Source organism: Oryza glaberrima, chromosome 5, assembly GCF_000147395.1.
Source record: "Oryza glaberrima chromosome 5, OglaRS2, whole genome shotgun sequence".
NCBI classification, from domain to species: Eukaryota; Viridiplantae; Streptophyta; class Magnoliopsida; order Poales; family Poaceae; genus Oryza; species Oryza glaberrima.
In genome coordinates, this window is record NC_068330.1 from 18,900,816 (window position 1) to 18,924,617 (window position 23,802).

At 41.4% G+C, this 23,802-nt stretch overlaps 2 protein-coding genes and 1 non-coding gene across 3 annotated transcripts; 2 read left to right on the forward strand and 1 right to left on the reverse strand.

Moving 5' to 3' along the window:
- The first annotated feature begins 16,573 nt into the window (after positions 1-16,573).
- Positions 16,574-16,653, forward strand: TRNAP-CGG (transfer RNA proline (anticodon CGG)). Its single transcript has one exon. It is a non-coding gene; the product is annotated as a tRNA-Pro (tRNA).
- Positions 16,654-17,302: 649 nt separating this feature from the next.
- Positions 17,303-17,710, forward strand: LOC127774239 (uncharacterized). The gene has a single exon (XM_052300492.1). The coding sequence runs from the start codon at positions 17,303-17,305 to the stop codon at positions 17,708-17,710; it is 408 nt and encodes a 135-aa protein (XP_052156452.1).
- A 494-nt stretch (positions 17,711-18,204) lies between these two features.
- LOC127775073 (protein transport protein sec24) lies at positions 18,205-23,539 on the reverse strand. The gene is made up of 14 exons (XM_052301386.1): positions 23,102-23,539; positions 22,923-22,994; positions 22,523-22,576; positions 22,236-22,411; positions 21,966-22,152; positions 21,667-21,812; positions 21,422-21,576; positions 21,222-21,303; positions 21,027-21,142; positions 20,794-20,889; positions 20,379-20,502; positions 19,675-19,940; positions 18,842-19,056; positions 18,205-18,744 (listed from the first exon to the last, which is right to left on the reverse strand). The coding sequence occupies exons 1-14, from the start codon at positions 23,427-23,429 to the stop codon at positions 18,518-18,520; spliced, it is 2,244 nt and encodes a 747-aa protein (XP_052157346.1). The 5' UTR covers positions 23,430-23,539; the 3' UTR covers positions 18,205-18,517.
- Between the last annotated feature and the right edge of the window lie 263 nt (positions 23,540-23,802).

Consider the following 23,802-nt stretch of genomic DNA (forward strand, 5'->3'; position numbering starts at 1 on the left):
TATATATACATGTATATATATATATATACCGACCAAGTGTCCGTTTTCATTTGCATGTTTTCTTTAACCAGGGGAAAAACTATATATGGTCATTTTTCTATGGTATGCGACTATCTTACCCTTGGTGTATTGCTTTTTGTGTATGCAAGTCAATGATAAGAAGTACTATTGCTTTGTGCGCTAATTGTTAATGTGTTATAGGGTCTAACTGACAATTATGTAAAACTGAAGGGAATAATTATTCTTTTTTACATCAGAATTATTTTCTGATGGGGTTGAATACTTGAATCCTTAGCATAAGTTTCATAAAGGCAAAAACTACATGGCACATGTTACCAAATCTTAAATCGCCAACTCGTTTACCCAACGAAACGCGTAAAACGGTCTCTGTCAACCTTGCTGCGCGCATTGGGTGTACTTATCGATGGAAATTGAAGGGACTACGAGACGAATAAAGTGAACTCCACGCGTTACAAAATCAGCTACGCTGCTACGACACTGACTACTGTTTCCTTTATTTTAATTTCTTCGTGCGTTTTCTTCTTTTTCCAGTTTTTAACGAGTCATACATGATAGTCCAAAGTACATCAAGTCCTATAAGTGAAGCAGGGAGACATGGCAATAGTACCGTAAGAGCACGTACAATAGCAAACTATAAATCAGCTATAAATATATTTTTAAGAGATAAAGTGTGAGAGAGAAAAGCAGCGGGCTACATATCTATAACCAGCTGCAGTACGAGTTCCAAGACGTAATGTATTTATGATAGGTGGGACTAAATATTAATACTATAGTAAGCAACTATTATATGAATTGGCTATTACATTGGCTATAGATAATTTAGAGCTAACAATTGGCTATACTATTAAACTTGCTCTAATGCTGCTGTCTAACAACCATACTGATCGCTTAGGACCGGTTTGTGCGTTAAGGTGGTGTAACAAATGATGTTACTTTCTATGCAGTCCGACCTTTCACTTTTGTTTAGTACTCACAATGATATTTTTCACCAAGACAAAAAAAACTTAATTACCATACATTTTAGGGTTAATTGGATCCATGCCTTTACAAATATGCTATTTAAAAAAAATGCCACTACTATTAATGATATCGTTACATGACACTTAAATTTGAGGAAATTGGAACCATACCACTCTATCATGTTTTCCGTTAGACCCCTAGACGTGGGTCCCACATGTCAGTTCCATCTCCATCTTCTTACTTCCCCATATCTTCCTCCATCCATGCGACTACAACTAGGACAGCGGCAATGGCGACGGCGGCTCCTAAACACTCCCGCCGCGGATGGCATCGAGGACGGCGGCGACAGCTCCCGAGACCTCCCATCGTGGATCGAGGACACCGACGGCGGTGGCGGCTCCCGAACCCTCCCGCATGGATGGCTGTAACATACTAGATTTTTTAGGATACCGTACTCAAACAGAGTATCCCCACAGACTGATTTTTTAGGATATCGTACTCAAATCAGGTATTCCCACAGACTTGGTATCAGAGCAAGTATGTGGGGATACACGGTTTGAGTACGGTATCCTAAAAATGGCGCTAAGGACGGCGGTGGCGGCAGCTCCTGAGACCTCCCACCGCGGATGGCGTCAAGGACGGTGGCGGCGGCGGCTCCCAAGACATCCCGTCGCGGATGGGATCGAGGATAGCGATAGCGGCGGTGGGTCTCGAGTCCTCCTGCGCGGATGGCGTCGAGGACGTTCATGGCGGCAGCGATGGCGGGTCCTGAGCCCTCCCGTCGCGGATGGGGTTGAGGATAGCAACAGCGGCAGCGGCTCCCGAGCCCTCCTGCGCGGATGGCGTTGAGACGGCTGCTCCAGAGCCTACCGCCGTGAACAGCGGTGGCGGCGACGACTCCTAAGCCTCCTGCCACGGTTGGGGCAGATGATAGCGACGACAGCAGTGGCTCCCGAGGCCTCCGCAAAGGTGGTCGATAACCGTGGCTGCGACGGTGGTGGCCGACGATAGTGGTGGGAAGAGTGGAAGGGTAAAGAGAAGATGGGAGGGAGATGAAGATTGAACCGACAACTAGGTCCCACGTGCAGCTGGGGCTAACAGAGATTTTTGACGGAAAATGTAATGGAGTGGTATGGTTTCAATTTTCTCAAATTCTAATGTCACGTAGCCGATATTTTGAATAGTAGTGACATGGATTCAATTAACCCTATATTTTATTTCAAGTGAATATGTGGTGAGGGAGAATCAAGAAGCATGTAGACTTTAACTCCCCATATGCACGAGAAGCGAGCGCTTAACTACCTCTAAATGCCTTCATGCATGCATACATACATTTGGTACTTCCTACATGCGACTTTTGTTTTTTCTGTACAGTACTAAATGGTCATTTGCATGCAAGTTCAATAGCATAGCCAACTGCTGGCTCCAAATCATTTATAACCAACCTAATAGCCTATTCATACAACAATTACCTATAAAAATATACTACATCATTAATACCCGGTCCTACCTTTCATACACTCATAATGTATTGGAGTCCGTGTTGCAGCCGGCTATAAATCTGTAGGCCGCTTTTTTCTCTCTCTCTTCTCTTTTCTTCTCGATACGTGGTTATAGCTAGCTTATAGCCTGCTATTATAACTGCTATTGTAAGAGCAAGTAACTGCTATTGTAAGCAGACTGATGTCTACATGGAGGAGGGAGAAACGAAGAGAGAGAACTGGACGGACGACTCGCGACGCGCCTGCTTGAGGCCGGCGGATATGCGCTACTGCCGCTGCTATTGGCTTAGGCTCGTTTCTGTGTATTAAATACTAGCGGGTCCGTCACCACCGCGTGGTGATCTGGCGCACGTTACAGCGGACTGCTGGCGAAATCATTAGCCATGCTCTAATTGTGGTGCATGCATGCATGCAATTAAGCAATATCATTGACGACCCAAATGCATGTGCAGGACATACGAAACGGTGTTGCATGCTGATCGATGCCAATTTAAGTGACATCTGACATGTGGGAGTGTATTGATATCGCTGCACAAACCATATATGCTAATCATTTGTGAATGGAGGGAGTATAAGCATAGGACCTAACGTTTTCTGATTGGACCAATAGGTCATAGGATTCGGCACTACTTAGGGTATGTTTAGTTCATGTTCAAATTGAAGTTTGGATGAAATTGAAATGATGTGATGGAAAAATTAAAAATTTATGTGTGCAAGAAAGTTTTGATATGATGAAAAAGTTAGAAGTTTGAAGAAAAAATTTGAAACTAAACTCGGCCTTAATACCCATCTTTAATGGCATCATCCTTTTCTTTATACGGATGATCTAAGAGCAAGTTTAATAGTATAGCCAACTATTAACTCTAAATCATCTATAGTTGATTTAATAGCTAATTTATACAATAGCAACATATAAATATATATTACACTATTAATATCTGGTCCCACTTATCATAGACACATTGTGTCTTGAAATTCGTACTGTAGCTGGCTAAAAATCTGTAGCTCGCTGCTCATCTCTCTCTTCTTTAATCTTCTCGATATCTGTTTATAGCTGACTTATAGTATGTTATTGTACCTGTTTTAAAACGGGTCCTATAAAGTAAGTCAGAAAACCCGATCACGATTATATCGGAAAAATTGGCCTATAAAAAAAGCTAGAAAAGCTAGTCACTGACCGTATCTAAAAACCAATTTCAATAACAATCACTTAAGTCTCAGCCGTCTCTGAAAATGTTCTTGTTTATAAAGATGGGTGACTCGTTTGTAAATTTTTTTTTACAATTTTATATAAATCAATTTTATTACTCCCTCCGTTTCACAATGTAAGACTTTCTAGCATTGCCCACATACATATAGATGTTAACGAATCTAAACACATGCATATGTCTAGATTCATTAATATCTAAATGAATGTGGGCAATGCTAGAAAGTCTTACGTCGTGAAACGGAGGAAGTAAAAAAACAAATATTTGCATTTAACCTGTTCATATGATTGAGTGAAAATAAAACTTTATATCAAAATTGTAGAACTCGATGAGATCTACAACTTTATAATTTATAACTTTTTCCATTTGAGATAGTTTAGGGTCCAAATATTTGTTACGAAATCTTATATCTATTTGTTACAAAATCTTATGTCTATGTTTCAAGCGACCTCCAATGAAAAATGTGGTTTATATTAAAGTTGTTAGGCTCGATGAGAAGAAAATCTCGAAGTGGTTATTTGGTCTGTGTGAGGTGGGGATCTCTTGCATGATTGAAATATCAAGTTTTTAATTTTTGTTGTATCAATGTTTAAAATTTGGTTTCATCAATGGGCGTTCTAACCATATTCCCATAATATTGGCTTTCAGGCTTTTGCTTGTGCTTGATCTTGAGAAAAACGTAAATGCATCGGGCTCAGCCGGGCTCATGCTTAATGCAATTCTTTTTTCAAGCCCAACACAAAACCCAGCTCAACCTGTTTGAACAGGTCTAGGGACAATAGACTTGTCCCAATTGCCCAAGAAATTAAGCTAGGCACCGAGGAGTGTTATCAAGTTCATTTGCCCTATGGTTTAGGCAAACCACGGGTCAATCTTGGGCTAAACGAGCATATCATGAGTGATAGATACCGAACAGATGTGAGTGACCTCGACGTGCTCGCTTTGCCTTCCGGCTGCACACGCGGCCGGCGCGCGGGACGCCCTCCCGCCCGCACTGCTCGCTCGCGTCCCACTCGGCTTCCACCGCGAGACAGCTAGCGAGGACGACGGCGTCCATGCATCCGTCCAACCGCGGACGCCGCGACCCGGTCACGGCAAGTGTTTACGGAGTGCGCGGCGCACGCAAAAGCGGAGCAACGAGCTGCTCAGCTGCGTACGCTCGACTCGATCTCATATGGTTCTCACCTACCCATGCGGCCCCGCGAATTCCCGTATCGTTATTAGCAGGGGACAGCTCACGGCCTGGACCGCGACCCACGCGTGCAGGGGGAAGTACTAAAAAAGTGTGAAAAGTGCAGTACTTTTGGCCTTGTGCGCGTGTGTCCAATGATCATGTGTGACCCAGTCTAACGTCGCACTCTTGGCTTCTTTTTTTTGTGTGGAGTTTTGGAGTCAGCGCGTTGGCTTCTTGGCTGCGTTTGTTCGTGTGAGATGGGTGAGAAAACACATCGTTTTTCACGCGCACGCTTCCCAAACTACTAAACGGTGCGTATTTTGTAAAAATTTTCTATAGAAAAGTTGCTTTCAAAAATCATATTGATCCATTTTTGAAATTTAAAATAGTTAATACTCAATTAATCATGCGCTAATGGCTCACCTTGTTTTACGTATCTTCCCAATCTTTCCAATTTTTACTAGTACTAATCCGCAGGCAAGTTCTCTTAGGGCACCCGCAATGGTTATTTATAGGCTCTCTACAAGAGATCCATGTCAGCATATTTTCCTACTTGGAAGAGATTAAATGAAGAGAGAGAGCAAAACTATCTACTAACCTAGAGATAGTCTATAGAGAAAAACGAGGCAATGCATTAGAGAGCTATAGATACACATGTAGACGTACTATTGAGGTGGTTTACTATTAATCTAGTCTATTCCTGAGATGTACGTGTTTTATAGAGAGCACCTTACTTTACCATGCGGGTGCTCTTAGAGCAAGTTTAATAGTACAGCCCACTACTAGCTCCAATTCATCTATAGCCAATTTAATAGCCAATTTATATAATAGTTGCTTACTATACTATTAATATATGGTCTCTGTCATACACACATTGCGTCTTGGATTCCGTGCTGCAGCTGGCTACAGATCTGTAGCCCGCTGCTCTTATCTCTCATCTTTTGTCTCATTAAAATATGTTTATAGCTGAGTAATAGTCTGCTATTGTACCTGCTCTAAAAGAACTGACGCACTCCGATGGCCGATACTAGTGCATAAGAGCAGGTACAATAGCAGACTATTAGCCAGCTATAAACATATTTTAATGAGACAAAAGATGAGAGAGAAAAGCAGCGGGCTACAGATCTATAGCCAGCTGCAGCACGGGCTCCAAGATGTAATGCGTGTATGACAGGTGGGACCAAGTATTAATAGTATAGTAAGCAACTATTGTATGAATTGGCTATTATATTGGCTATAGATGATTTGGAGCTAGTAGTGGAACAAGTTTAATAGTATAGCCAACTACTAGCTCCAAATCATATATAGCCAATGTAATAGCCAATTCATACAATAGTTCCTTACTATACTATTAATACATGGTCCCACATTTCATACACACATTACGTTGGAGTCTGTGCTGCAACTGGCTACAGATCTGTAGCCCACTGCTTTTCTCTCTCTTTTTTTTATCTTTTTAAAATATGTTTATAGCTGGTTTATAGCCTGCTATTGTACCTGCTCTAATAGTACTAGTAAAAATTAATACTCCTCTAAACTTAGTTATAAAAACTTATATAATGATAAATATGGAACAAAGGAAGTAATACAGAGAGAACTTGTTTGATAGTAATTTGAGTCTATGTAAAAGACAAATTTTCTTTCGTCAAGAGGACATCCTATCGTTTTATACATATCGCATAAATATTTATTATTTTTTATATAAAAAGTTGGCAAGATATATCATGTAATATGGCACTTCGTGCAAGTTTAAATTTGACCTATATAAGTGGATAAAAAATTAACAAAATTCATATCGATCAATCATGTTAAATGTTTTTATTTACTAGAAAAAAAGCCCATGCGTTGTTACGGGTAAAAACTATTTTAACCTTATTATTTTTATATGGTTTAGTTAAGATGAAGTTCACAGTGAGAATTCGCTTGGACGACTCCTTCTATATTTCCAAAAGCGAACGAATTTAAAAACAGACTCAAATATGGATATGTATTTTAAAAAGCGAACGGACATAAAAACTGATCAACTCATACATGGATAACGTACCAAAGTGCCGGCAAAAATATCTTCAATTTTATAATAGTAGAGATATTATTATCATTAAAATGATTAAAAAAAGAGAGGATATCCCTTAAGAATGAAATACTTTCCCATCTATGTGAACAGAGATTAGCAGTAGTAGTACCGTAGCAGAACTGTAGCAACGACTGTACCCAACTTACCGTTCTAAAAACACTGACGATTTACTGCATTTCGTTATTGTAGTATCTAATCGAGTCCATTCATTTTTGTTCAACCGTGTATAGGACGGGCTAATGCCCACAGCTTCGTGCCTCTTCCTTAGTCCTTTGTAATGCAGAGGATTCCGATTCGTAAGGTTTGGTGGAACTGAGACCCAGTACATCTTTTATTGTAGCGACAAGATACATCTTGGAACAGATCTCGAGTGGATGAAAACGGTGAACCAAAATAATGCCTGGACGGCAGATAGACTGACTACATATGGATGGCCAAAGTGCTCGTTTTGTAGATATACTTAGAAAACGGTGTTCCACCTCCTAGTAGACTGCAGATACTCTAGTAGCATTTGGGAGAATCTGGCTTGCTAGACGTCACAAGAGCACATCAAACCTACATCGCTTAAAGACTGGTGGACTGCAATAGCAACACACTCAGGGAGACACCGAGAAAAGGAATTCGCACCTTCTTGTTGCTAGTGACATGGGAGATTTGGAAAGAGAGAAATCAAAGAATTTTCTAACACAATAAACTCTCGACACTATCGCTCTGCGCAAAGATAAAGGAGGAGGCCAATACCTGGACCCTACCCGGCGCAAAAATGCTAACCGAGATAATCCCTTAATTTTTTCTCCTTTCCATATGTAAATTTCCAATTTTTTTTTGCTTTGTACAGTTTGTTCTCCCACTATATTTAATGAAATGGGCACAGTCTAGTGCCGATTTGTTAAAAAAAAAGAAAACGGTAGAAGAAAACTCTAAGCCATTTCTAGAACCATTTATTTTCCAAAAAATAAAATGACACTTTGGTACTACTGGAACGTCGAAAAACATATTGGAAACGGAATCTAGTCTCAGAAACACCGCACTACAATGACAAGCAAGTTATAGGCATGTTTAGGTAATAAATTTACATCATATGCAACTATATATATTTGTGAATATTGAAAGATGGAACTTGCTAAATTGAATACTTTATAATGATTGATATAGCATCAACACTAACAACATCCAGGGTTAAGGTTATATTTCTTCCGGTTCTGATGGTTTATCGATACAGATCAAAACAATATACTACTAAAACAGTCAGAAAAAAAAACTCCCTACTATTTCAGGACAATATGGTTGGTAAAGACAAGAATATACTCCGTACTGTAGGAATATACTCTCTTCATCCCAAACTATAATGTATATATTTTTTCTACACAACCTTCAGTGACATATTTTAATAATTAGTTTATTTCATATTATGTTATTAAACAATTATAAAATTAGTACCACATAAAAGTATTTTTAAATATAAATATATTGATATAAAATACATAATGCTTAGCATAAATATTGCTAGTGTAAGTATTAATCAAAATTTATCGAGTTTGATTTTCTTAGAAAGAAGGATGCTCTATAACTTGGGGCGAAAGGAGAGTACCGTTTTTTTACCTAAAACAGCAAGAATTACGACCGCCAACATTTCTATTTAGATCCTATGGTAAATAATTGAGTACTGTAGTATCATTGCATATATTATATAGACATTTTGACAGCTATTACCTCCATCCCAAAATAAGTTTTATTTTCCACCTATTACACAAATACCAAAATAAAAAAAATACTAGAATATCCTTACTTTATCCAATCCTAATGCAACTATTCATCACTTCATCTACTCCCAGTTAATTATTTCTTAATATCATAAACTCCAATGTAATATTTACTCTAAAAGTAAACTTATTTGGAAAAAATGGAGGAAGCTAATAATAAAGACCGAGGAAGACATCAAAGTATCGCTTAACTGTACCTGTTGCTCTCTTTTGCTCACCTTCACCCGGGCGAAGCACTGCGGGCATACTCGAAAGTGATACATGAAACCGATGGGAGAAACCACCACTCCACCAGACGCGAGTTTCATCATGTCCCAATCAATCGGACGGATCGCAGTCGTCGTCGACCGAGATCCGACGGCAGAGAGGAGCATATCGACAATTCGATATATTGCGTTTTCTGAAGAGAAGGTGCGTGTTGACCGACCGATGGATGGTTGAGTGCTTTTGCTGCGTCAACGACATGTATACAGCAAGGCGATACAACAACTGGCAGCTTGGAGCAAGCGTCAAGCGGTTGACCGTGGACATGGAGCTAGAGCTAGCAGCTTGACAAAGCATGGAAAAGTGTGTAAGGCTGTGTTGTTCCTTCCAAAGTTAGAAGTTTAGATTGAAATTGGTACAATAACTGAAAAGTTACGTGTGTATGATAGGTTGATGTGATAGAAAAAGTTGAAAGTTTAGATCTAAAGTTTGAATCTAAACACAGCCTAATTCTGGTCATGATCCGGCGGCAGACCGGCACGAATTCTACAGTACTTGACAGCTGTGTCCTGGGAGGAGCTTGACGTTTGACGCGATTGTGTCTAAAGCTAGCAGTCCAAAACAAGCTATGGCCGTGTTTAGGCGAAACGATGTAATTGAAAGTTTGTGTGTGTACGACATGTTGATGTGATGGAAAAAGTTGGAAGTTTGGATGCAAACTTTAGATCTAAACACATCCTTAGATTTAAACTTTTTTTTCGGACTTTTAACTTTTTCATCACATCAAATATTTGGATACATGCATGAAGCATTAAATGTGGATGAAAAAAAACCAATTGCATAGTTTGCATGTAAATCACGAGACGAATCTTTTGAGCCTAATTACGCATTGATTTGACAATGTGATGCTATACAGTAAACATTTGCTAATGATGGATTAATTAGCCTTAATAGATTCGTCTCGTAGTTTACAGGTGAAATCCGTAATTTGTTTTGTTATTAGTCTATGTTTAATACTTCAAATGTGTCCATATACTTAAAAAAATTTGGCACACGAACTAAACACAGCCTAAATGTGTGTCCGTATATCTCTTACCTCTCTTTCACAATATTTGTATTTCTTGAATTTAAATTCATTTTATAAATAGTATATGTTTAATTACTAATTGTTTCACCAGTCACCGCTCATTTAAATTTAAATTTATTTTATCCCCGGCTATCTCCTACTTTTAACCATCTCCTTTTCACGCACCTGGATAATTTTTCTTCCCTAATAATTTGTGTTTTAGATACTACAAATACATTTATAATGAGACAAAGATATAGTGGTGACTTCATATAACCATTACTACACTGTTTAGCTTTTGAGATCCTACTGCTTCAGTCTAAAAAACACAGGTGAGCTGCATTAAATGAAAGTTAAGGAACGTGTTTTGACTATGCTTTTACTCCAGTTGTTGAGATCTCCAGAGATCCTAGGACCAAGGATAATAATAAAGCCACTATCTATAGCCTATCTATCAGCTCACTCATATAGTGATTAACTTTTTATTATAAATATATGGTCCATCTATCTGTCTCATAGATTTTCTTAGTTCTTGTGCCTAAGCAGGCTGTAAACTTACAGCTCACTCCTCATCTCTCTCCTCTCCTCTCTCATCCACCTCAGCATTCATCTTTTTTATAGCCCTCTATTATACTTGCTCTACGGGCAAGTACTATGATGCTTGATGCGCTGCCCCTAAAAATACCATATATGATTGGATGATAATGTGGAAGGAAATAAATAAGGAAAGAAAATGTGAGGTACTCTCATGTAAGGGGCAACCTCCACACAAACCCCGAGAAGAAGAAGATGGAAGATATAGGTGTTGACGTAAAACACGAAGCCTGAGAGATCTGCTTAACTCCAGTGCAGGTCCAAAACTAGCCTTCGAGTATGCTAGCGTGCCAGTTGATTTGATCCTACAATCAACAAGAAATAAAGACAAAGGAACCGCGGTTAAACCTATAAACGATAGTCAATCGGCTAAATGCCGATGACATATCATTTATCTTTGAGCCGATATCATATGTAAATTGATCGGCAATCGTAAATAGATAATGAAGAACTAAATCTACTCGATCGGCTGTAGATATTAACGATATATAATTCTCATATCGATATATACTTAAATCAAGTGATTGGGATAGATCGGTCGCCATGCCGAGACAGTATAAATCACTTAAATCGAAATATATATTAATAACAGGACTATATATGTTCATAGCATAGCCGATCAGATAGATCTACCATGTATCGGCTAATACTCCGATACAACTCTATATTAAGATATCAAAGCAACTAGAATATATCAAACAAAGGACTAACATACTTAAATGCAACAAGATCTTAATATAAAGGGCAGATTTAACATATCAACGAAGCATATAGAGCAAATATAGTTAAATCAGATAAGATGGGCTGAAACTCCGATGCTACCTTAATCAACAACCAAAAGGCAGGCTAGAGATTGATATTCTAAGCACGACTTAATAGATCAAACTCAACTGATGTAGCATTAAGTATGAAAAGAAAACAATATCCAGATAATCAAGCCGCTGGAAGTTTCATAGAGTGGTAGATATCTTATATAATCTAAATCAACGTCAAAATCTAACCTAATCAGCTGCCCTCTTCCAACAGATGTTAGCCAATTGTAGGTTAGATAACGATATTGCCAGAGATTATGTAAGACATATGATAACTCGACGAATTACATAAACAAGATTAGAGTATCATAAAGATAGAAGCACTAATCCCGAGAACGCAAGCCGTCATAACAAGTTTTACCTCTTGTTGAAGATCGAAACCGATGCAGCTTAACCCGAAAGTAAGAACTCGTCGAAATAAAACTAAAGCAAAAGGGTGGCGATACGCGAAAATTGTATTGAACATGTGTGTTCATTGATTACATAGGGTTCAGGGTCTATTTATACCCGAAAATTACAAACTATGTCCATGTCGGACACGACTCTCATCTCTAACAAACTCTAAGATACCATAAGTCTTTGCAGCAGACTTTTGCCCAAACATATCTCTAAGAAAATTACATAAAATATCCTAATTAATAGATACAATTGCCTTCTCAGGACTCTATCCATGCGTGGCAATCATCTTGAAGCATATCAACTCAACCCGATGTCGTACACAAGTCATATTGTCGGAATCGGCTATATCACTTAACCTAGTCTGACTCGGACCCAGCCGATCCTGATCGTAGCCGATCCAGACTCCAGCCGATTCTTGCTCTGTTCTTGAATCGATCTTCGCCTTTGATTCCACTTCAATCTAATCCTCTTTTCCAATGCAGAATTTACCAAATTCGGTCGTTAACAATAGGGGATTGGACAAAAAAAATAAAACAAAATTATTTGGGTTAGTAAAGGTAGTGTAGATGCTTTTTCACAAGACCGGAACTTACGGACCTAGAAGACAGGAAGTTCCGGACTTGCACTTTTGGACAGATGGAGTATTTGCAAAAATGACTCCTAGGGAAACTTGACACTTGGTTTACACTAAGAGCACTTGACATATCTCAGAACATCACCTGGAACCCCTCTTAATAGTACGGTTTTTCCTAAAAACTCGATTTCAATAGATAAACTATCCTATGCACTTCTCGAGTTCCGGTCCATTTTGATTTTGTACTTTTGGGGGGGGGGTCTCCAAGTATCCATCTTCTACACCTTGGACTAATGCACCCGAAAGTTACTCAATGAACTCATTAGTCCCTTAACCACATTTGTCATTAATCACCAAAACCCACTAGGGGGATTACTGCACTTTCAAATAACAGGTTAGTTACCGGGTAAGTCGGAAATGGTGGTCGAGTTGGAAAAGACTATTTGCCATGGAAAAGACCCATGATGGTGGAAAAGACTCTTGGTCATGAGGAAGGCAACTTGGGCAATAAAGATACCAAAAGAATATTCCCAGGGACCACTCAACTACTCCATCTAGCTGGCACCAAAAGACCACAATGACCTCCATAATGTACCAAAATGCCCTTAGAGTCTGCTGATTTAGCATGGGCACGATTGTAATTTCATGTGGACCCAATTAAGGGCACAATTGTAATCTCATATGTAAAGCTATGAACTATATAAAGCAGACAAAAAGCCTGTAGCAGACAGGACATATTGGAATACTAAAAATACTGTCAGTCAGTGTGTGTTCATTTTGTATTCGGGCTCATTTCTCAGGATAGGCGCGAAAAGGGTGTTTTCCCGTCTATCCCTAATCTTGTCCTTGACCTTGGGTCACGACAACGGTACTTCAAGTCGTTTATGCAAAAGTTCGAGCCAAGATGGCTACTTTCTCCCAAGTCGGAGAAATTGGGCAAACCCATCAGCCATCGACCATTTTTAGCGCACCGCTCGCTAAATCCACCGAGAACATCTTGAATTAGTTGGGGCGAAGGAGTTGACAGAAAAGGAGGAGAATGTGCTTCATCATCTTTTTCTCCCACTTGGTCGGTTCGAACAACTTCCTCGACAACCTTTTTCCTAGTTTCAAGGTCTTGGGCTACCAGGGCCGAGGTTTGCAATTCAGCAACAGGAATTTTGTCATCTTCATGGACAAAATCACTTGAATCAGTTGTTCGAGCTGGATTGATGGTAGCCTCTTTTTCAATCACTGTCGCAGCCGACGCAAGCACATCTAAAGGGGCGACGGTGCTAGCAGGAACAACAAGGCTAGCATCAGCTCGAAGAGGAGTGACGTTTATGGCACACACGTCAACCAGAATGTTCTCTACGTCAAGCTAGTCATCATTGTCAACAACGATTTGAATCCTTTTCAAACTTGGTCCCGGAAGGGAACCGCTTGGGCTAATTTTCCTCTTCAAGACACTCAGAGCGGCTTGGGCAGGAAGAACGGCCAGGGCAGTTTCCTCATCCGACGACTCATCCGAGTCATCGCTCGAACTGTCACTCGAGTCGTCGTCACTGCTCGAGCTATCTTCGCCAGTCTCGTTCCCCTCATTTTCTTCATTCTCCCCAAGCTCTTCAGTCCCATCATTACCCTCATTATCCGCATTTTCTTCATTTTCTTCAACTTCAACATCGTCTTCATCGGAAGACGATTTCCTCGCAGCCTTCTTCTTTTTCTTGCCCGAGTCAGGGACTATCTCAGGATGAACTCGAGCAGGAATCTCGAGCCCAAGGGCAGACACACTCGATTCATCCTTGAACCATTTTGCAAAGATTGGTACTTCGCATGCTCATCTTTGGTATAAGGACCAAGATATGTCCGGCAGGGGCAGACAATGTCTGCAGGGATAACAGCTATAGCAAACAAAAAACATACATAAGTACAAAATACTCGAACAAAATTATTCGAACTTAATAAACAACAAGAATGTGTTAGACCAAGGGAAAAATGAAAACTTACTGTTCAAATCAACTTCAAAGGGAGGCAAAGTCGAAGTGGCTTCGCTTGGCACCTGCCCTAGGGAAATATTCCATCCGGCCGTGAGTGGCTGGATACCAAGACAAACAAATTCTTCAACCAAGTCTCAAACACTAAATTTCGAAACAAGTTCCTCAACTCGAGAACAAATAGCAAGAAAATCCGCCGTAAGGGCTGCTGACGGTTCGGCTACAACCTTAGCAGTTTTGCAAGAGAAAGTGAAAGGACATTCTTTGTCGGCAAGCAGGTCGGCAGGGATCTGATGGTAAAACCATTTAGACTGCCATTTGTTCCCCCATTTAGTTCGAATGGCGGGCACAGCTGGCCAAGGACATCCATGTTTCGAATGAGGGTAGAAGTTGAGGCGACCGAATTTGGAATTTTGCTTGGTATAGCGGCGGATGCTATGGAAATATGCAAAATCTTCGGCATGAGGGTTCCTGCCACAGCTGCGAATCATCCATTTGAATATCCCAACGCGCACAAGCGCATTAGGGGTGAGTTGTGGGAACTCGAGTTTGACAACCTTCAAAATGTCGATCAAAAAGGAGCTGCACGGAAACCTAAAGCCGGCCTCAAAGAAATCTTCGAAGACAAGTGTGTATCCAGGCTTAGGAGAAGGATCTGATTCGCCAACGGGTCGAACCAGGGATTTCTGGTTAGAAATAACCCCATTTTTGACAAGGTCATTCAAATGCTTGTCTTTGATGGCCGAAGGGCCTAAAAGAATAGCACTTTTCTCGGATTTTTCGACCTTTTTTGACTTGCCCTTTTTGGTTGTTTTCTGCTTATCTTTCCCCATCACGAAGAAAAGTGAAACGTCGAGCGAATAGGGTGTTTTCGAGTGAAAAGGGAGTTTTCGAACAAATACAAGGATTCGAGTCAGTAGAGAACGGTACAGTAGCCGTCTGAGAGCGACCCTTGCAGACCTTATATAGGTCCGGGGGGAGCGGCGCGTTTCTTTCCAGTCACCCAATGCAAAGCTGACACATGGCACACATACAAGCATAATAATAAATGTAAATATTTATACAAAAAAAATATGTACATATAATAAATAATATATATATATATATATATATATATATATAATAAACAAATAAATGCATAATAACTGACAAGAATAACCACCTTTGAACTTCAAAATTTTCTATCCTAGTGTTTTTCGACCAAATAGGAGGACGGCGGTTCTCCCCCAGCTTTTGACTTGAACACGGTTTCGGCCGAAAACACACATCGCCCTTACCCGTGAGGGGCTTGTTGTAGCAGGGGGTCACCACCGTCCCTCCATATTCGGCCCAAAACACTATAGAGGAAGAGATTGAGTAAGATTGAGTATTTATTCAAAGTATCCGAGTGGCAAAGAGTTATTCGAACAGGGAAATGGTAAAATGTCGTTCGAGTTGGAAAACACCATTCGAGCAAGTTCCTGCCATTAAGCCAAATCATCCGCTTTTGACTGTTTCTTGAGTTAATGACAGGTCAACTACCAGGTAAGCCAGGAAGGGTGGTCGAGATGGAAAAGACTACTTTCCGTGGAAAAGACTCTTGGTCGTGGAAAAGACTCTCAGCCATGGAGAAGACCTTTGGTGGTGGAAAAAGCTCCTTGTCATGAAGAAGGCAATTTGAGCAATAAAGATGCCAAGAGAATATTCCTGGGGGCCACTCAACCACTCCATCAAGTTGGTACCAAAAGACTATAAAGACCCCTGAAATGTACCAAAATGCCCTCAGGGTTGCTCATATGGCAGGGGCACAATTGTAATCTTACATAGGCCCATTGAGGGGCACAATTGTAATCTCATATGTATAGCTATGAACTATATAAAGCAGACAAAAAGCCTGTAGCGGACAGGACATATTGGAATACTAAAATCTCGTCGGTCAAAGTGTGTGTTCATTTTGAATTTGGGCTCATTTCTTAGGATAGGCGAGAAAAGGGTATTTTACCATCTATCCCCAATCTTATCCGTGGCCTTGGGTCACGACAGTCATAAAACTGAAGGGAAAACCTATCAATGATCCATTTTCTCGTGAAGCTCAACAGAGCAATCCAAATGTATAAGGTGCATATATGTCGTCATCTTTGGAACTAAACTCGGCCTTACAAAAAGTTTTAGAGTCTGCAGAGAAAGGGATATGCGCGCCTGTAGTCTTTTCATTCTATACTCTGAGTAAATTGGATAAATGCAAGACGATACTAAATTAATCAAGCGACAGTTTGGCCGAGTGGTCTAAGGCGCCAGATTTAGGCTCGGGTCCGAAAGGGCGTGGGTTCAAATCCCACAGCTGTCAATTTCTTTTTCCTCCACTGTTATATTTTGTACGATTTTATTTTGCGGGGATATTTTGTACCAATTTTAACTTGGGCCATAAGACTTCAATTACTGCCGTCTAATTCCGATACAACTCACACTCGTCACAAGGCCAGGGCTACTACTGGGCTAGCGAGCTATCCTCTCAAGAAAGTCGAGCTGTCCAAAAAGATTACGTTGATGCCTAGAAATAGCTCGGATTTAATTTTAACCTGGAAACAAATGCTACCCAGCTATACGCCAATCTCCGGGACCAGCTGGGCAAACAGAATGCACATCAAACCATCAATTCTGGCCCGTCTCATGCACAGATTTTCCGCACGAAAACTTCGCCCAGGATGCATGATTCAAGGCTTCAAGCAAATGCACACAAAACCCGCGACGAGGAATCAATCAAATGCTCCATCAAGACCTTCCGCGCCCGCACCGGCATCAATTGCTCGCCTTCTCCGCGCATTCGCTCGCACTCCTGACTCCTCTATAAACGCGATCCTACGAGCCGTGCACTGCGTGATCACCAGCTTCTACGCGCGCATACGCTGCCATTACATTCTTACGATTGCTTCAGCTCCAGCTAAGCTAACAATCCCATTATATGCCATTATCGAGGTGAAGTGAAGCTCCGGTCCATGGCGCCCTTGTCGATGTCGAGGGCTCACTTGCTCTTCTTGTGCTCGTTGGCGGCGGCGGCGGCTGCGGCTGCCGGGGCGCTCGCCGTGCCGGCGGCCGAAGTGGACTGGGCGCGTCAGCTCAGGCACCACCATGGTGCGTCTCCGGCCAGTGACGCTCCTGCGCCGTCGCCGGCGCCGCTGTCAACGCCCGAGTTATGCCGTCCCGGCGAGCCCGTCCCGGCGCCGTCCTCGTCGCCTGCCGGAGCAACAACGACCCCCGCCCCGGCGGCGCCGGCCGCCACCGCGCCTGCCCCGTCGCCCGAGGCGGACGGCAAGAGTAGTGGTGCGGCAGCTGCGCCGCCGTTGATGACCTGGCCGGCCGTGCTCGCCGGTGCCGCCGGCGTGGCTACGACGTTGATTTTCTGAGCGTCTGAACGCGCCATTGATCACCTTGATTGTTCGAGGACTACGTACTTAGCAAATTATCAGGAACTAAGCATAGGAGATTACCGTGCTGTCTGGTCTGTGCTGCGTGTTCGGAGTAGTTTGCCTTCCAAATATTTTATTTGGCGAGTCCTAATTTCTCTTCCCCTTTTGCTATGGTTCGCCAAAAGAAGCAAAGATTATATATATATGATGTTCTCCTTGTGTTTTGAATGGTTGTCATGTTTTTTTTATCTTCTGTGGACGATTCCCGGAGCACTTTGTTGCACTTGCACATTGTCATCTAGCTTGACATTTTGACGATGTCGGGGGAAAAACCATATGAACTCTACATATAGCATGAGTTGATCCATGCCGATCATCATTGCTTCCAAAAGAAAAGGAGAAGCCAAAAATGAGCCGGAACCAGAATCCATGGTATACAAATACGGATTCTTAAAGATGAGAATAACCGGTAAATTCCTTATACTGGGATATGAGATAGTCCTGGAAACCTGAACAATATAATTAATCATTTTACTTATACTGTATAAATCTGATGTGTTATTCTTTGTATCGCTGTGTTCCGTAACAAAAAGAGTATACAAAATAAAAGAGGTACCGGATATACACGAAATGCCACAAAGTTAAGCTACTGACAGTGACACAGACACACAGGCAACTATGATGCCAGAAGATCCCCTCCCCTTTTATTGCTCCAAGGCTATATCTATATGAAGGAATGAAGGCTATGATGACTTCATACAATCTACTCCATGATTTTGGAGCTGAATTGTGCTACGTCTTGAACTAGATACTACTTTCTGTCTCGATGATGTCTGTTGCAGCATGCCTGATGCTCTCACGGAACGATACAAACCCTTTACCACTTGTAAACCCTGTACCGTCAACATCTTGCTCTTCAATAAGATACCTCTCAAACAATGCTGGATCTTCTCGTCCTCCATGGATAAATGTCAGCTTTGGTGTTATACACCTGCCCTGCTTCAACTCATTAATCATGGTTCTCAAAAGACCTACGTGATATGCAAAGATATGAAACAAATAAGTAGATGAAGCAATCAAGTGAAAAAAACAATGCACACCATGCAAACAGTGAAATGGTGTACTTACAGTCATGAGGTGGAGGAAAAGGAAGTGAAGGATCAGCAGACGGTGAATAGTAAACAATAAGGTTCGTAAATGCATCCAGAAGAAATATGGGGCTCTCACTCATGATTAGAGCAGCCCGGCTCAACGTATGCCGAGGGAATGCTTGCTTGTCGGGTGACGAGTATGAAACTAAAACTGGGTATATAGCTTTGGCTAGAGAAGATGGCTCCAGGGCACTGTAATAACAACGGAAAGGAGTTTCAATAAAAAACTTGTACGCTTGGAGATAGAAAATTGGCTTCAATTCCAAATAAAGCAAAATAGATCCAAAGCAGCAGCAGCAGCAATTTATTCTTATCTTTTCCTTTTAGTTCTCAGAGTGGTCAATATTTTGCCTTTCTTACAGTACACATGATTATAGAAAATGTGTACAATCTTGGGCTTGTTTGGTTCATAGTCATCCCTAGCCTTACCAATTTTTGGCAATGGCAAGAATTGGCCTTTGCCAATTTTTTTCTGGTAAAAATTGGCTAGGCACTCATTTGCTTTACTACCAAAGTTGCATTTGGCAATGCCAATTCTTTTAGCTACAAACCAAACAAGTGACTTTTTTTTGGGCATTGCCAAGATTTTCGCTTGGTTAAGTTTGGCTACAAACCCCTTGTGTTTCCTACAGTATACATGATTATAATTTTTCCCAACGTTTTTTTTGCTAGCGTGCATATTCTAACATGTATAACATCTATGATTCTTTTAAGTAATTGCTAGTGCAAATATTCTACAACATCATTCTTTTAGATGCTTTTTTTAATGAACAGTGTACAAAGCCCTAAATTTAGATTTTGATTTCCCACCTGAAAAGGCATTGCAAATATATCCTGTAATCTGGGTGAATGCCTTCTTCATGCAACTGAAGAAGAGGGTTCCTTAACAATGCAAACACAAGCTGAGGTAACATTTGCAGCTGTGGGCACTGTAAGAAGTCAACATCAACATGTGATTCTGGAATTCGTGCATCAGATCTCAATGCCTGATTATACCGAGCTATAAGGAGAGACAGCCAATCATGTACCAAACTTCTGCCCTCTTTAACTCCTTTATCCAATGAAATTAAAATAACCTGATGCCAACATTTCAGAATAGACTTAAGTTAGGAGAGCAAAAATAGTAAAAGTATAGAAATCAAAGTTAATTTAGGGCAAGAAAGAAAAGTGATATTCCTCACAGGTGTTGTTAGTTAAAAGGCGTAAACATGGAGCTCCAAGAAAAACTTGGATAATCATTCAACAAAATTGTTTTTAAAAAAAGCTACAAAAAACGTCTTCCTAATGATTTTCTTACAGAATTCAATCTACAGAGGAATCTTCCTTAAAATAGAACCTTCACCAATTGAAATCCATAGCACACTATTTTAATGGTCTTGAGTTCACTACATTTCTAATCCTGACAACATATCATGCAACAGAGTAACCGAATGAACCATAAAGATTTTTCTTCTCAAACTGCCGAACATCTTGAAATGAAGTGGTATGATTTCAAGAAAACTGAACATGGTTACCTTATGTACTAGAATATGTAGGAGAGTCTCTGGATCAACACTGTCATATATTTCGTTGATATTTTTAGCTGGTCGATACTGCAATGTCCTTATTCTCAACCGCCTCTTTAGACAAAACATGTTACTGTAGGATGTAACATTATAATTAATCAACTTGAAAATTAGACATCACTTGACCAAAAGCACAGCAACAAAGATGAAACTGAAGAAGGAACAAATGAAGCTATGTAACATTACTATACTCACTCATGCATTATTAATCATTGTAAGCACAGGAACTAGTAGTAGAAAAACAGAAATATGAAGCTATGTTAATAGCACAAGAGGCTTGGCATGTTCGGCCAGAAAGGAGGCCAATTAGGCATGGAACAGACTAACTTAACGGTAAACTAAGGAATGCCAAAATCCTGCATACCTTGTAGATGATTGTGTTTCATTCTCTGATGTATGCTTGACAGGTTCAATAACACTATACTGAAATGCAATTTGTACAACAGCAGGATCTGTGTGCCTGTGAAAAATGTAAAACATATTATCTGATCACTGATGACAAGTATCACATGTCTTCACTAAATTGATAGGATCAAGGCAGAAAGTTGGAAAGTCCCATGGTTGAGTGAAATATATACTGAGAAAAAAAAATCATACCTGGAAAAGCCCTCAGGGTGTGAAAAGTTAAAGTCATATGCATAAGTAGCAAATGAATCGCAGCAGATGATATGTTGCACATGTTCATATTGAGGATCAGGGAAGAAATGGCCATACTGTAAAAAAGACAGATGCATTAGATATTGACTTGACAATACATCAAAGTTATTAAACATAAATAGCTTGAATTCTTACAGAATTGCCAGGTTCAAAATCTGAAGATGTTCTCAACCTTAGAACACAACCAAATGCATAGGGTCTACTCAATAAGCGATATCTGTTAGAGGAAAAGGCAAACCAAGGGGCAAAGGCCATTCATGTGGATCAGAAAATTTGGAATATGGAATTTGAATGAAGTGCAGAAAAAAAAAAGACAAACAAACGATCAAGCTCACATGTCCTGGGGAAGTGTTGAATCGTCTGTATTTGTATACAGAAACAATGAGCCACCACTTTCAATACTTAAAAACTTCAACGAAGCCAAATCGGTGTATTCGTCGGTTATAGCAAATATGTCTACACATACTCCTGCTTGAACAGCGACAGCTGCCTGTTTCAAATTTTCAATAAGGTTGACATATGCCAAACATGTTCAGCCAAAAATGTAATTTCTTTCCCTCCAGAATCATTCGGAGCTTACCAGGTCTTTATAAAATGGTATCTGTTCAGGAAGTAATGCAAGGTCAGGGTCTTCCCCTTTGCTAGCATATTGTTCACCATATCTCCTAGTGTCTAGTTGACCATCTCCATAATCAGGAGCACCAGACAGAAAAGCAAATACCCTAGCTGTTTGAAATTTTTTTTAAAAAAAATGTAGTTAGGCTAAAAAGATTTAATAAAAATATCAGCAAGTACATCATCTTATCTTAGAAAAGTAATGCATGACTGACAAGAATCATTTAAAAAAAATGCACACATTGGGAATATATGTTACCCTACCCAAAGCAAAAGTAGTTCCATACTCTGAACTTAGGTAGTCAGTTAGAGCAGACATGGCTGTTCCAAAACCTCGGCCACCAAGCAAAACAGTATCAGGTTCCTGCCCAGAAGCAGCACCTCGCTCCCATGAAGATGTAGGTCGCAATGTATCAAGGGCAGCAGCAATTCGATCTTTGCATGTGTCGATCTGCTCATAAATTTATCTTGCCATTATTACATGTTCAAAATGACTCAGCAAACTGTAACATTTATTATAATATCATAACATACAGGGGCCAAAAAAGAAAGTAGGGGCATGGCATCTTCAAGGGCAACAGGCAGCCCATCTTCTTCTGTGTCTGGAGGGATGAAAACATTTTTTACAACTGGAATTGGACCTTGTACATCATACAGTCCAATCTTGTGACTGAACGTCATAAGCCCAAACAGGGAGCCTGGAATCAGAGCTGTTGCACAGAGAAAAAGCCAACTGAGGAGCAACATAAATTATACTCACTGACAATTCACAGTTCAGGCAGCCAATAATTCAGTAAGTTTCAAGTGTTCAAAACAGTAACCTTCTAGAGCTGCCAGAAGTGCACTCTTAATAAGCTCCAGGAACTCTTCAGAACCTGAATACATTCAAACACTACAATAACAATTCTGAAAATAAATCATATGAGCACGAACTGAGGGGACTGTTTGAAGATGAAATGCAACTAAATAATCATCGAATGCTCAGCTCCTAGACTCATACCTGCAGATATTATCAAATAACAGCATACAAATTTGAGCTACACGATTTCATTTTTTTTCTCTCCTTTCTCTATGTTTCTCATCTAGTTGGGTTTACTTGGGTAAGATTACATTATATAACAAGCAAAATTAAATTCCCACCACTACAAACTGCAGAGGGGAGGGGGGCAATATTCAAAAAATTCCATGATCAAGGTGCAATACGCGAAGGATTCCACTTACATGCAAGATCGACAGCCGCTACATACACAGGGCGCGCCTGCACACCGTCTCCTGCACCCTCCGAGCCATCCACTGCACAAACCCAATTCATGGGTTGTCGGGTTACATTTCACTACGGTACTACCAGCTAAGAGAAACTACGCTGACGCAGGAGGAGGAAGGAAAAGAGGTAATAAAACCTGGGATCTCGAGGTCAACGAAGGAGGAGGTGAGCTCAGGCCACCCTTCGGGGTGTTGGAGGCGGCGGAGCGCGTCGTCGTCGAAGCCGTTGAGGGTGCCGCAGAGGGCGCAGGACCAGCCCCAGCGCTCCATGTCGCAGTGGCTGTTCAGGTAGGCCCAGCAGTGCTCGCAGCGCGGGACCCGGTCGCCGCCGGCGCCCGCGGCCGGCGCCTGGCCGCGCTCGTCGGCGGCGGCGAAGGGCGTCACGGCGATGCCCCACTGCACGGCGCACGCCTCCAGCGCCTCCGCCGTCACGGGGAAGCGGGAGAACGTAGCGCGCGCCGCCATCGCGAGGCCGAGGGATTCCGGCGAGGGCGAGGGCGACGGCGAGGTGGGGGTAGGGTGGGGAGTACACGAGATGGGCGCCGCGCGAGCCGCGACCGCGACGATCTGACGCACACAGGCTCGGTCGCACGAAGCACGCGGAGTCGCCGAGTCGGGGAGACTGGCTTGTGGCCACCCCTCTACACCGGTGTGGGATTAATCTGAACCGTACATGCGTGATCTGACGGTGGCAAGGAGCTCAACTTACGTCACCAGGGTAGTCTATCCGGTCGCTACTGCAGCCCAACTCCGGACTCGCAACCACGGCCAAGCCCGCCGAGAAAACTGCACGCACTTTCCGTCAGGCCCATTTAAGGCTTACCACGCGAACGGGCCA